The sequence below is a fragment of the Anolis carolinensis genome, chromosome 5 (genome assembly GCF_035594765.1).
Source record: "Anolis carolinensis isolate JA03-04 chromosome 5, rAnoCar3.1.pri, whole genome shotgun sequence".
In the NCBI taxonomy this organism is placed as follows: domain Eukaryota; kingdom Metazoa; phylum Chordata; class Lepidosauria; order Squamata; family Dactyloidae; genus Anolis; species Anolis carolinensis.
In genome coordinates this window covers 202,372,346-202,387,311 of record NC_085845.1, presented here as the reverse complement: position 1 = coordinate 202,387,311, position 14,966 = coordinate 202,372,346, and the positions used below count along the sequence as shown (strand labels likewise).

The 14,966-nt window shown below is 41.7% G+C and overlaps 1 protein-coding gene across 4 annotated transcripts in view; it reads right to left on the bottom strand.

Annotated features, from left to right (window-relative positions):
- tnpo3 (transportin 3) overlaps window positions 1-14,966 on the bottom strand; it is a 78,748-nt gene that overhangs the window by 48,570 nt on the left and 15,212 nt on the right. For all 4 annotated transcript variants that reach the window (XM_062983381.1, XM_062983380.1, XM_062983382.1 and 1 more), the window contains exons 2-4: window positions 6,154-6,354; window positions 3,692-3,765; window positions 2,280-2,436 (exon numbers count right to left, since the gene is read on the bottom strand). In XM_062983381.1, the coding sequence (XP_062839451.1) occupies window positions 2,280-2,436; window positions 3,692-3,765; window positions 6,154-6,354 (432 nt within the window). The remainder of the gene's footprint in view (window positions 1-2,279; window positions 2,437-3,691; window positions 3,766-6,153; window positions 6,355-14,966) is intronic.

Genomic DNA, 14,966 nt, shown 5'->3' with positions numbered 1-14,966 from the left:
GTTGTTTCTAAGCCACAACATTTCAGCAAACTTTTTATGCAAAACGAACATGATGCACATGTCCTCAGCCTTGCATGAGGCTTCTGCTGTACTTTTGTTCTTAACCTGACATGAACTGAATCAAATCCTATCCTAGGAGAAAGGCTGAATATTTATTTTTATATAAAAATATGATTAGTTTTCATATTTAGTTTTAGCATTTATGTAGTGGGCCCTTGGTATCTGCTGGGGTTCCGTTTCAGAACCACCACCCCGTGGATACCAAAACCTGTAGATGCTCACTGCGCACAATGACTAAACAAAATAGTATCCCTTATATACAATGATAAAATCAAGGTCTGCTTTTGGGAATTTTCCAAGCTGTTCATGTTTGAATCTGTGGATACGGAGGCTCGATTGTTTAAGCCCTATATACTGATTTCATTCTACACTGCCCTGAGATCTCTGGAGAGAAAGCAGGACAAAAATACTTACATAAACTAATCAATGTTTGAATGAATGAAAACTCTTCCGGCAAGGCTTTCCAAGGCCTGTAAACCTGTACATGCCCTGAAGAGACAACACACCAGGTGTGTCCTTAATGGGGTCCTGCTATGCTCCCAGGAGGGAAGCACTGACAATTGGGGGACAAGTTATTCCTGGCCATGAAAGTGGAGTTTCAGCAAAACAAAGCAGAAAGGAAGCCAAGGGGCCATGCTGGCCTCAGCAGCTTTGCCTCTCGGACAGATGCCGTGCTAGCTTCGTCAAACGCTGAGCCTGGACTAATGCAGGGCCTCAATACAAAAGGAGCCTGTCTACTGGGTGGCATGGAAGAGTGCCGGCCCTACAAGGTCCTACAAAGGACCCTAAAAGGGTGTTTGTCCCAAGAACAAAAAGAATATTAACTGCCATTGACTTTGAGTAAAGGGCAACCATATGAATGAGAGTCTTCCAGGCCACCCTATCCTCAACAGCCCAGCTCAGGTCTTGTAAAGCCATGGCTTCCTCGACTGAGTCCATCCACTTGGAATGTGGTCTTCTTCTTTTCCTACTGCCTTCTTCCTTACCAAGCATTTCTACTAAGTCATATCTATCCAAAGTGTAACAGCCTCAGTTCAGTCCCCTTGGCTTCTCTGTTCTGGTCTGATTTGCACCAGGGTTCATTTACTTGTGTTATTCTGTTTGTTTAGTTAGGACTCATTTATTTCTCTTTCTAGCTTTAAAGGATACATTCAAAGGCCCCTCAATCCCTAGTTCCCTTTTTAGCCAATGCTGACTCAGCAGGCCAGGCATTCAAAACAGCCAGAAGTAGTGCCAAAGCAGAGAGAAAGAGTGGGTTGGTGCTCTTTTTAGACCCTGCTCAGTGAAGGGGATGGTTCCTTTTTAAAAGAGTAACTTATTATTACAGTAGAATCTCAATAATCCAAGCTAAACGGGCCAGCAGAACCTTGGATAAGCGAATATCTTGGATAATAAGGAGGGATTAAGGAAAAGCCTATTAAACATCAAATTAGGTTATGATTTTACAAATTAAGCACCAAAACATCATGTTATACAACAAATTTGACAGAAAAGGTAGTTCAATATGCAGTAATGTTATGTTGTAATTACTGTATTTATGAATTTAGCACCAAAATATCACGATATATTGAAAACATTGACTACAAAAATGCATTGGATAATCCAGAACCTTGGATAAGCGAGTCTTGGATAAGTGAGACTCTACTGTATTATTATTATTATTATTATTATTATTATTATTATTATTATTATTATTATCAGTATTATTAACTTTATTTATACCCTGACTTTCTTCCCGTGGGGACTCAAGGCAGCTAACAATCCCACACTTTAGTCAAGTTTAAAAAGCGCAATACAAAAACAATTAAATAGTACAGTATGGTTAAAAAAAAAACAGATTAAAATATAATAAATACACTTAAAATAGCCTTTAAAACTCACACACCCAATTCCACACACAGCCTCCCCAAAGCCTGTTCCTAATCCAGTAAAGGTACAGTACTCGTTAACCTGGGGATAAGTCAACCCAGAAATTTTGAGTTTTTTTAATGAAAATATCTAGACCTATGTAAGGTAGTCTCAAGAGTGATATCAGGTTCCTTTATGCCTTCCTGGAGCAATGGTGGTGAAATGGGGAATGGAACTCGATCCTTCCTCATTCAAGAAGCGGATCAAAATATAAACATCCCCCTGGATGTCAAACCAGCTCCACCTGTCTCTTCCTCCTTCTTCGGTGCCTCCCAGCATGGATACTTGATACGTGATCCAGTGCCACTCACCAGCAAAGAGACCACTGTGCTGGAGTAGAAGGCCAGGTCTTCGATGATCTCAGTGCGGCGGTTGGCTCCGATGCGCAAGGACCGGCTGTGGACCTCTTCCGGGAGCACCGTCAGGATTTCCAGTAAGAAGGGCAGCGACGTCACGTCATTGTTGTACCTGCAGTTTCAGGGAAGAGCAGAGTAACAGGGAAATTGGTGAGGGAAAAGCTCAGATCAAGCTCTATGCATCGACAACAGCCAAGCATATTTTCTGCACATAAATCCAAAAGCCAAACAAGGGGGTTAAAGACAACCTTTAGGAAGGAAATGACATATATACTATTATGGAAACCAACTGAAATAGTACTCATTTAACTTTGAGCTTCCCAAACTCCAATCCTCCCTGTATTTTGGACTACATGTCCCAGAATCCTTGACCAAGGTGGCCAAGGTTACTGAGAGTTGAATCCAAAACATCTGGAAGACCCGTATTTACTCGATTCTAATGCACCTCCATTTTCAAAACCCTGAAACCAAAAAAAGTATTTGTTGGCAAAGGTAATGCGCAGAAGCAAAAGGTGCACTCTTTGTAATACGCCCATTATAGTTGCTGACTGCTTAGAGTTTATTTTAAAAAACAATTGTGTTGGAACACCAAAACTTTCAGCAGTGGAAAAGAAAACCTTGTGCCGCATCTATGCTGCAGAATGAATCCACTTTAACTGCCTTACTTTAATGCTATGGAGTCCTGGGGGATGTAGTTTGACAAGGTCTTGAGCCTTCTCTGCCAAACAGTGTGGATGCCTCACCAAACTACAAATTCCAGGATCGCATAGTATTAAATTTACAGATGTCATCCCTCAAATAGAACCTTCTGAAGCAGTGTCCCCTTTTGCTTTGGCTCAGCACTATTACGCGAATTTAATGCAAACCCTAATTTTGGCAAGGTAATTTAGCTAAAAAAGGGTGAGAGTTAGATTCAAGTAAATACAGTAATTGAAAGGTTCTTGGGGAATACACCTCCACTATGAGAAAGTCCAGCACCTGTTCTTTCTAATGCAAATTTAAATATTTTTAGCAGCCCAGTATGGTTTAACAATGTGGTCTGGGTGTTTGAATGCTGGACTAGGACTCTGAAGCCCAGGGTTCAAATTCTTGCTTGGCCATGGAAACCCAAATGGCGAATGTGTGCAAGTCACGATGTAGCAGAGAAGAGGGGCCAAAGCCGCCTGACCAATGGTCAACTGCTCCTCCACACAATGTACAAAGCCATACAAAGAGACATAGCATCCTCTCATAAAGCACCAAGCCACTTAGTTTGGTTCCTATTGGAGTTTCACTACAATGTCCTCAGCATGCAAGTCTCTGCAAAATGACATGCTCTGAGGTCAGGAAAAGAGAGAAAACAGGACTGGGGGGAGGAAGCTACTTACTTTTCGACCAGTGTGTGCACGCAGCCTTTCCAAGAGGCCATTTGTAGGGCGAGGTCTGCTATGGCTAATGCAAGCTGCAGACAGAAAAAGGCAGGGGAAAACAAGGCACAGGTAAGTGCTTTCTGTAAGAAAAGTCCCATCACTCCCAGCATTTCATACAGAGATGGAGAAAGTGCAACCTATGATCCCCTTATGGCCCTCCAAGACCATTTTAGGCCACCAGATTCTCCATATGATATGCCTTGCATTGTTTGAAATACAATTTAAGTCCCTACGACCCCCTCATAGGAGAGAGCCTAGTGTTATAGCGATTGCAGTGTTAAACACTAGCCAAACAGAGTTCAAATCGCCACTCAGCTACGGAGATCCATTGCATGATCTTGGGCAAGTCATGCTCTCTCAGCCCAAGCAAGGGCAAGCCCTCTCTGAACAAATTCTGCCAAAGGAAAACCTTTAATACAGCCATGTCTATTTTAGGGTTAATTCTATAATGTTTACATGTGGTTTTTAATTCTGAATATGTTTTTTATTGATTTTAACTGTTTTTTTTAAATACCAATGATATTTAATTCTGTTTTAATGTTTGCATATTTATAGATTTTAAACTGTATTGAAATGTTTTTAATGTAAGCCGCTTTGAGTCTCCTTGTGGAGAGAAAAAGCAAGGTATAAATAAACATAATAAACATGAATAAATAAATAAAAGGTTGTAAATTGTAGTTTATAGTGTTTTTAGCATTGCAAGCTGCTTTCAGTCTTGTTTAAGAGGAGGAAGTGGGATGATGATGATGATGACAACAACAACAATAATAATAATACATAATAGAGCCATGGGAAGCATATGCAAGAAAAAAAGTTTAAAAAACAGGGGGCACAGTGGCTTTCTGCCAGAAATTCTACCCCACATCAACCCTGTTTTAACTAAACAGGGGCCGCCATCGCGCAATGGGTTAAACCCTTCTGCTGCTGAACTGCTGACCTAAAGGTCGGCAGTTCCATTCCGTGGGACAGGGTGAGCTCCCGCTGTGAACCCTAGCTCTTGCCAACCTAACAATTCGAAAACATGCATTTTAGTGTAAATTTAGTGTAATTTATGTGTTATTAATGTAATCATACTTTAATAATAATAATAATAATAATAATAATAATAATAATAATAATAATAATAAGTTTATTTGTATCCCGCCTCCATCTCCCCCGAAGGGGACTCGGGGCGGCTTACAGCAAAATCAAAATACAAACAATGATAAAATATAAAACATCAGGACAAAAACAAAACCAATAAAAAATATACACAATAAGTTAAAAAACACAACGCAGAATTAAAACATCAGGTTAAAAACAATGAGGTTGCAATAGTGGATAAGCAAAGTGTACGGTGCACATTATGGGTAACAAATTCATAAATAGATAAAGTGCATTAGAATCATTTAAGGTCACATTAGGTACGGTAGGGAGGAGTCCTGAGTAATATCAATCAATCAGGAATCGGGAAGAGCGACCAGTGCAAAAGGTCGAGGAGCATAATAATTGTGATGGAAAAAAGATGATCTTAACCAAAGGCCTGAGTGAAAAGCCAAGTTTTCAGACTCTTCCGAAATGCCATCAAGGTGGGGGCTTGCCTGATCTCCCTAAGCAGTGAATTCCATAACCGGGGGGCCACTACAGAAAAGGCCGTCCCTCATCCCCACCAACCGCGTTTGCGATGCTGGCGGAAGCGAGAGGAGGGCCTATCCCGATGACCGAAGAGACCGTACAGGTTCGTAGGGGGAGAGACGATCCCGAAGGTAGATGGGTCCCAAACCGTTTTGAGCTTTATAGGTGATCACCAGCACTTTGAATTGGGTCCGGAAAATAAGCGGCAGCCAGTGGAGCTCCTTAAACAGGAGGGTTGACCGCTCTCTGTATTGTACTTTATGTACAATACATGTATTTGTTTTTATTATCCTATTTCTAATTTTTATTTTCTCATTAGTTATTAGTTTTTGATGTTATGTTGATGTTTGTGAAACTTCGGCATTGAATGTTTCCTGTTTTGGTTGTAAATCTCCCTAAGTCCCCTCAGGGAGAGAGGGTGGTCTATAAATAAAGTATTTGTTTATTATTTATATGCAAATGTGAGTAGATCAGTAGGTACCGCTTCGTCGGGAAAAGGCAAAAAGACGCTCCAGTCATGCTGGCTACACGACCTTAGTATAAATAATAATAAAGAATAATAAAAAAATAAAAAAATAAATAATAAAGAAACCTAGTGAAAAGAAAAGCAGAATATACATTTTTTAGCCTGCTGGATTAGCTCAAATGTGCTTTGAACCTTGACCAGTCCAAACCCCAATTAGGCATGAAAGTAAGTGCCCCAGTTCCTCAGCAACCATCTCCAGAGTCCAAGTGAGAGGCTTCTCGGGTCTTTAGAAACGGTTCTTGCTCACTTACCCACACACCTGCCTTGGCTTGGTGTTTACCTGTGTGACAATGACGTGGGACATGTCTTTCAAGTTCTGGATGTGGGAGAGCAGGGAGTCCCGTAGGGAGACATGGGAGTCCGTGGGGAGCTCATAGAACGAGGTCTGGATTTTCATCTTCATAGTCTGGGCGGCGAAGTAGCACGACTCCACATCCTGCCGGATCTGCAGCAACTGGTCAGAGATCTCCCATGCGTGGACCTGCGGAGGTAAATGGAGAGATGATGCTCAAAAAGGGCAGGTTTGATGGGTGAGGGTTTTGTCGGCTACTTCAAGCTTCAGAGAGCCTGCTTTACGGATCAGTGTTACAAGGAGGGATTGAGCAACATCTCCTCCTCAAATCAAATGAATGTGAGTTAATCAGAACTATGTGACTGTTTATCCTTTGTGGACCCCACGAGACAGTAAAAAAAAAGACAAATCAATCCAAGAGTCAAACAGGCTTAAATGCTCACTGGAAGTCAAACTGAGAGCCTGTACTTTGGATATACCCTCGTTTATGCAAGACCTCTGTGAAAGACACCACAAAGAAAAACCACAAATAAAATAAATAATTTTTAATTCTAGGTGCACCCAGTATACATGTAAAAAAGGGTTGCTTCCCCCCTTGAAGGGTGCTTTTACATTGAAGCATTAATGCAGTTTGATAGCACTTTCACTGCTATTCATCGATGCTTTGGAATCCTAGAGGTTGTAGTTGAACTCTTCCTCCCAGGATTCCACAGCATTGCTCCAGGGCCATTAAAGTGGTGTCAAACTGGATTAATTCCACTGTATAGATGCACTCTCAGGAGGAGCACCAGCCTGCAATGAACCGCAAAAAGGATTATGCACTGCCAAAGAGAAGAGGAGATGCCCCATCTTGGCCCTGAAGGCACGGAGGCATCCCGGCAGTCTTCCTGCTGCAACAGGCCTTTCAAGGTGTGCCGCCCGCAAAAGGGATGCCAAGGCTGCAGCTGGTGCTCAGCTTTGGTGCAAATGAGTGGCTTCCAAACAGGTTTGGCAACATGGAAAGTGATTTTTTTAGAATCATAGAGTTGGAAAAGATACCAAAACCATTCAGTTCAACCTCAATTCTGCCAGGCAGGAAGGCACAACCAAACGCTCCTGACAGATGGCCATCCAGCCTCTGTTTAAAAACCTCTACCACACTCCCAGGCGGCAAATCCCGCCTTCAAATAGCTCTTACTGTCAGGAAGATTTGGAGAAATCAGTTTTCCTACCATTTGGCTCTGTTGTGTCCTAGTATCTGAGACAACAGAAACCAAGCTTGTCCTCTTCTCTTCAAGGTGACCTCCTTTCAAATATGTAAACATGGCTCATGTGTCCTTTTCTCTCAGCCTTCTTTTCTGCAAGCTAAACATTCCCAGGGGCCCCTGGTGGCACAATGTGTTAAAGCGCTGAGCTGCTGAACTTGCGGACCAAAAGGTCTCAGGTTCAAATCCCGGGAGCGGAATGAGCGCCCGCTGTTAGCCCCAGCTCCTGCCAACCTAGCAGTTCGAAAACATGCAAATGTGAGTAGATCAATAGGTATCGCTCCGGCGGGAAGGTAATGCCGCTCCATGCAGTCACACCAGCCACATGACCTTGGAGGTGTCTACGGACAACGCCGGCTCTTCTGCTTAGAAATGGAGATGAGCACCAACCCCCAGAGTCGGTCACAACTGGACTAGGGGAAATCTTTATCTTTAAACATTCCCAGTTTCCTAAACCACTCCTTAAGAGGTCTTGCTTTCCGAACCTTGGACCATTTTGGTGGTCCTTCCCTGAACACCTTCCATCTGACCCATCTCCTTCTTGGATGTCATTGTCCAGAACTGGACACAGGGCTACTATACCAAATGAGGCCTGACTAAAGCAAAGAGAATGGGACTATGACTTCCCCCAATCTAGACACTGTTCTCCAATGGATCCAGCCTATAATCACATTGGACTTTTTAGCTGCTGCATCACACTCTTGACTCATATTCAGCCAGCAATCTAAGAAGATCCCGTTCATGTGGACTGTTTCCAAGCCAGGTGTCCCCCATCCTATACCTACACATTTCATTTGTATTGCCAAAGTGTAGTACCCTATATTTCTCCCTGTTGGAAATTCATTTTTTGCCAATTTTGGTAACATTTATCCCCTCTCTGGAACAGAATTTGTATGGCACCTCCGTGATGCAAGGAAACACTAACTTTTTATTTCTGGTTTTGTTTCCCTGCTCTTTATTACGTTTTGTTTTCCTGAGCTATCCTCCCTCGCTGGGCAATTCCATCTGTTTTTTAGTCTCTTCTGCAAAGACATTTCTGGAAATTGTGGTGCCTGAGGGGGAGGAGGGTGTTTCTTTTTAAACAACCCACAAAACATGGGGGAGGGAAGACTGAAATATGTATATAATATTTATATTCTTATCAAGCCCAGTATTATTTGGCTGCTTTAGCAACATAAGATGACTCATTGGTAACTTAGCATGCAAAGCTGTGCTGTTTAACATATTTACAAAACCCACGGAGCAACTTTATCGGCATATATTTGCATGTGTTGTAGAGCTATCTTTTACAACAAACAGGGGCAATGTAGGGGTCTTCCAGGCGTTGTTAGGCTGGATTGCTTGATGTATGCGTTTGAGTTATGCTATCTGTTCTCCCCTTTTCTCCCTATTTTGCTATTAATATAACCACTGTAAGATTCTGGAGGCAGCTGCTGTTTACTTTGCCTTCTGTAGGCAGGCAAATACAACTCAAGTAGGAAGAGAATATTCCCAGTTTCCCATCTCAGCCTTTGCTTATTGCATTGAGCTCACTTTATATGGCTTCCTCAGAATCGACCACCAAAAATGTGTATTTTCTCCAGCTTTCTTCTATCCTCCTTCTCAGGGTAATGCTGCCAAAAACTACTTTTAAAACTAATTTTAATCAGAAATAAATATAAAAATAATAAAAGAACAACAGCAGTACAAAAAAACAGATTTTCATGATACGTATCACAAAAAATCTAAGCAATTCTTGCCAAGAACAGCGTATGATAGGGTCAACATAAGGAGAAATGCTTTGAAGGCACATAACAAAAATGAAATGTAGTACTTGGACAGTTTTAGAGATGATATGAAGGACTACTAGCTTGCCCAATAACAGCCTCAACCTTACTATTCATTGCAACTATCCCAGACCCAATGTGTCAATGGTTGGGCAGTGGGTCACTATATAGGTAAATCCCACTGAATCAATGCGTGGAATAACAATAGAATTCAGGCCACTGAACCCTTCAATCGTACTATAACAAAATTTGAAAAATGTTCTGTTCCTGGTTTGAATGTGTTATTTCCTGATTAATTGTGCAGCCCTTACTTTGAAAGTAGTAGTTCTACTCCAGAAACTTTGCTTTTGTAGATGAGGATACTACTGTTATTTCTTTCAATCTAGGCATTTGTAATTTTCCTTAATGAAAATATGCCATTTTTAACCTTTCAATGTGCAGACCGCAACAGAGTTTTTGCAGTTTAATAAACTTTCCCCATGTTTTTATGATAGATCCAATTAGGAAATAACATTTAAATCCCAGGAACAAACTCGTGCTACATCATGTAATATAGTTAAGACTGTGGATCGGTGTGAGCAAAACACAATTCTTCAGGCGTTGTTTGACTTCCATACCCACAAGCATTTGTTAGCAGAGCTAATGGTCAAAAATGATGGGAGCTTTTGTCCATCAACAGCTGGAAGCCCCAGTTTATGCACGTTTCAACTACCTATTAACTTATGGTGCGTAAGAAATAAAATTATTATTATTATTATTACTATTATGAATTCCATAGGGTTATCTCAGGTGGTTTGTCAGTTCCTTGCTCCAAAACAGAGTTGGGATCCGTTGGGATTCCATCCAGGTATTAACCAGGGCTAGCCCTATCTGGCTCCCAAGATAAAACAGTGCCCCCAACATAGTAGTAAATAAAAATAAAAATGCACACACAGTGCACACATTTGCTCAATAATACAGTATCTTATGGAGCACTCTGCTCATTTCAAAAGAATTCCTTCCCCAGGTATTATTCCAATTTCTTCTGTCATGAAAATGGGGGAAAGATGGGGGGATAGCCAGAAATTCCAGGGAGGAAGGGAATTCTATTCACATTCCTACAGTCGCCTCCTGAATTTTAGGAACCTCTTCCCTCCTCCATCATTTTGCTCACCTAGAAGCAAGGCATGATAGGAAGCAGACCTTGCACACAGCAGTCCAAAATCTTTTTCAATGCAAGAGTTAAACCAGGCATGGACCAACTTCGGCCCTCCAGGTGTTTTGGACTTCAACGCCCACAATTCCTAACAACCTACTGAAGACCAAAACACCTGGAGGGCCGAAGTTGGCCCATGCCTGCTCTAGAGAGAACCTAGCCCCTCTTTGAGTCAGGACCACCACTATAAGCAAGGTTGTTTTTCATGGGAGAACTGGTTAGCCCTCTCTTGCCCGCTCCACTCTGAGGACGGGAAGGCTGAAAGCTTTACAGCCTGCTAAATACCGATTACGCCCCTGGTGTGGATACTCGAGCCACAAATGAAACCAGATCCCACAGGCACGCTCCCCTCAGAAGATTAAGAGCCTTAAAAATATACAGAGGTGTGAAAGGATCTCAACTTCTGGGATGAGAACGGAATTTCATCCTCTTGGTTTAGACATGTTTGCATTTGAACAAATTAGTTCTTTAGGCAAATGCATAAATCCAGAATATGGGGCAGCATGGGAGACTCGGTTTGGTATCGAAATGCCACCATGTGCTCAGCAGACGCCTCTGAGACCCCAGGGCTACGCTTGGAAGAAAATACAGGGAACCAAGGAAATAAAAGTTCTGGTCTGCCAAGCCAAAGGAGGATCATGTTTCCCTATAAATGGAAACGGGATCCATCAAGTAGGTCAGGGGCCTTGCCAGCCCTCTGGTTTGGCTCCCCTGGAGCAGGAGGCAGCTTTTGCAAAAAAAAAACAAGGTCTAGTATCCACATGGAGGGAATTTGCTGTCCCACTCTCTTCCACTTTGGTCAAATTCCACCTGTAATAAGAGCCCAGTGTCCAGTTTTGGGCAAAACAATTCAAGGAGGATATCAACAAGCTGGAAGTTGTCCAGAGGAGAGTGACAAAAATGACCAAAGGTCTGGAAACCATGAATCCGTCTTCAAAATCCCTCTGAAGATTTTGTTTAGCTTTGAGAAGAGCCGGTTGAGAGAAGGGGACAATATTTTGAAGGATGCCTCATTGAGGAGAAAGAGACAAGATGGGGTTTCTGCTGCTCTGGAGGCCAGGACACAACAGAGCAATGAGCTCAAATAGCAAGAAAAGAGATTCCATCGAAATATTAGAAAGAACATCCTGACAGCAAGACCTCTCCAACCATGGAAGGTGTTGCCTGGGAGTCCAGTGGAGCCTCTTTCTCTGTGAAGGTTTTTAACCAAAGGCTGGATAGCCATCTGTCAGGAGGACTTTGATTGTGTGCTCCTGCATGGGAGAACGGGGTTGGGCTGTGAGGGCCCTTGAGATGATCTTTCCCAACTCTAGGATTCCTCATGTGGCTGAGCTTCCAATGCTGAAGGTGTAACAAAAGAAATGTCCAAAGAGACAGTATATCTCCCATGTTTAAGGAGGCATTGTGTCCTCAAGCCATCTCTGACTTATGGCAACCCAAGAGCTTTGGTCACTAACAGCCCTACTCAGGTCTTGCAAACTCAGGCCTTCCTTGATGCAGTTAACCCACCTGCAATGCAATCTTCCTATTTTCCGACCACTTTCAACTTGAATGAGCATCATTGTCCTTTCTGGTGAGCCCTGTCTTCCCATAATACCCTCAAAGGACAAAATGATACGGTCTCAGCTTTATCTCTTGAGCATAACTTGTTCTCAAAGCCAAGAAATCCAAGAGACCCATAGAACCCGATTCCAGCACCACATTTCATGTCTGTAGGTTTTCTTCTTGTCAGTTTCCCCATTGTTTGTCTTTCATGTCCCCACATGTGCATGATAACCCCATGAATTTTGTATGATTTTCTGAAGTCAGGAATCCTTACATAGAAACCAAAAATATTGTATAGACAGAACTGAATTTGGTAGAATTTTATCCTTGAATTCTATCATCTTAGTCCTGTCCTTTTCTGGACTGCATAACCCTCAATTCTTTTTGTAAAGCATCATATTTACAGATAAAACACTGGTGACAGCTGAAAGATCAGGCCAGTGGGAGATTCAAATCAAAAAGAGCAGAGGGAACAGAAAATCATAATGTACAGATGGAAAAAGTTGTTAAATAGTGATTATACAACCAACAATTGGGGGGGGGGGTCGAGGAATGCAGAACTATACATAGTTCTAACATAAGCCCTAAATAAACAAAACTCCATAAAATAGTTTTACTGATTGATTGAATGTATATCCCGCCTTTTCTCCCAAATTAGGATCCAAAGTGACATGAACCACTTAATGAATTCTCTTGTTCAGCTGTTGCTAGACTTAACATTAAACAAAGGACCTTTCAGTTCCATACACAAGAAAATTTGTTTAATTTATGCTAGGCACTCCTTTCTACCTCTCAAAAATTGTGCCTCAGCCACAACATCAGCCTTTTGCATTTCTGCTCCTTTCTTTCTACTTCACCCTGACACATTGTCTGCCAATGGAGGCAACACGCTGTGCATCTGATAATGTGGGCCCTGAAAGCTTTTAACAAATACAACATTTTTTCCAAAAGAGATTTTTCCTTAAGAAAAGGAGAAGGAAAAACTAAGGATTGCATGACTGCAGAATGACAGGATCTTAACTCCCATGGCCCGATGTCATATAATTCTGGGATTTGTAATTTGTAGTGGCACCAGGTCTCTCTCTGACAGAGAAATCTAAATGTCACACAAAACTAGAAGCCACAGAATCCTACCCCACTGAGCCACGACAGTGAAAAGTGGTGCCAAACTGTTTCTGCACTGTGGATCCATCTTTGGTTACAGTCATGGGCAGGCATCTCTCTTTTCATCCTACTACCTTATCTATATTATGGAAATAATGAGTCTCTCCCTCACATGTTACAGGACTACTGTGGAGATAAGAATGACTCTGCAACTGAAGCTCAGAAGAGTCTTATTTGGAGTACAGCTCCCAGAATCTCTCAGCCAGTAGCATCACAAGCCAGGCTGGAGGATGAAACCTACCAGACAAAAATTTGAAAAAGAAGTAGCTATTCCAAGGTTGCATGAGGCAATACTCTCAGCTAATGCACAACACAATTGTACCCCTAAGATAGTGCCAGCATCAGATAGTTAGTTAGAGAGGGAAACCTCTGCAGAAAAATGATAGTCTATTTCTAGATGATACTCATCCCTGAAAGACCCCTTTCTCAACTATTTCATCTTGGCCTTTCAAACTTAGCATCTCCCATTTCCTCAAATGCCCGCCGCAGCATTTTGCAAACGTTAAGTTCCATAGTTGAGCGTGTTACAGGACAAAAAAGGGATGAAGGAGTCCTTTGCTGAGCGGACGTGCCACGGAATCAAATGAAACCCGGAACAAAGCAAAGGATCCATTTTGTATGGTCAGCACTTTGGGGGGAAAACACACTTCACCCATTGCTGTTGCTCAACGCTGGCTGGCTCTGCTCTCCCCTGAAAGAAGAGAACGAAGTTGACCTTCTATATTCCTAGCTAAGGCCCCATCTACACTGACAATATAATGCAGTTCAAAAGAAGCTTCAAACTACTGTAGCTGGACAAGTGTCCACAAAAGCTCAAGAAAGGAAGCCTTAGTAGGCAGGAAATCCCTGACTAGAAAGGAGTTCTTCCTCTTTGCAGGACAAAGGGCAAACACAGAGCTCCTTAGGTAGGCTTGACCCAATCACAGGTCCCTGATAAGAACTGCCAACTAAACTAGCAGCATTATCAGGCCTGGGAACCACTTCCAGCCAAGACCCACAAAACCTTATCCTGGGGCTGTGAGTCACTCCTGAAGCTCCTCAAAAATTTAAGGCTGGTGGTTTAAGTCTCAAATCTCTAGACAGTAAAGCTCCCAAATGAGAAAAATCATTTTAAAGTAGAAACTTTGAAAAATCAGGATAAATAAGAGTGGGACCTTTTCATCAGCTAGCCCCAGACTGTGGAAGAGATTCAACCACTAAAGGAGTTCTCAGAATATAATACACAATTGAAGACCTATCTCTTTCAACAGGTCTACCCAGTCAATTTCAAACTATTAATATGATATTTATATTTTATTATTGCTGGTGTTTTAATCTTTGTTCTTTATTTTAATTACAGTAGAGTCTCACTTATCCAACACTCGCTTATCCAACGTTCTGGATTATCCAACGCATTTTTGTAGTCAATGTTGTCAATATATCATGATATTTTGGTGCTAAATTTGTAAATACAGTAATTACTACATAGCATTAATGTGTAATGAACTACTTTTTCTGCCAAATTTATTGTCTAACATGATGTTTTGGTGCTTAATTTGTAAAATCATAACCTATTTTGATGTTTAATAGGCTTTTTCTTAATCTCTCCTTATTATCCAACATATTCACTTATCCAACATTCTGCCGGCCCGTTTATGTTGGATAAGTGAGACTCTACTGTATACAGTAGAGTCTCACTTATTCAACATAAACGGGCCAGCAGAACGTTGGATAAGTGAATATGTTGGATAATAAGAAGGGATTAAGGAAAAGCCTATTAAACATTAAATTAGGTTATGATTTTACAAATTAAGCACCAAAACATCATGTTATACAACAAATTTGACAGAAAAAGTAGTTCAATACGCAGTAATGCTATGTAGTAATTACTGTATTTACGAATTTAGC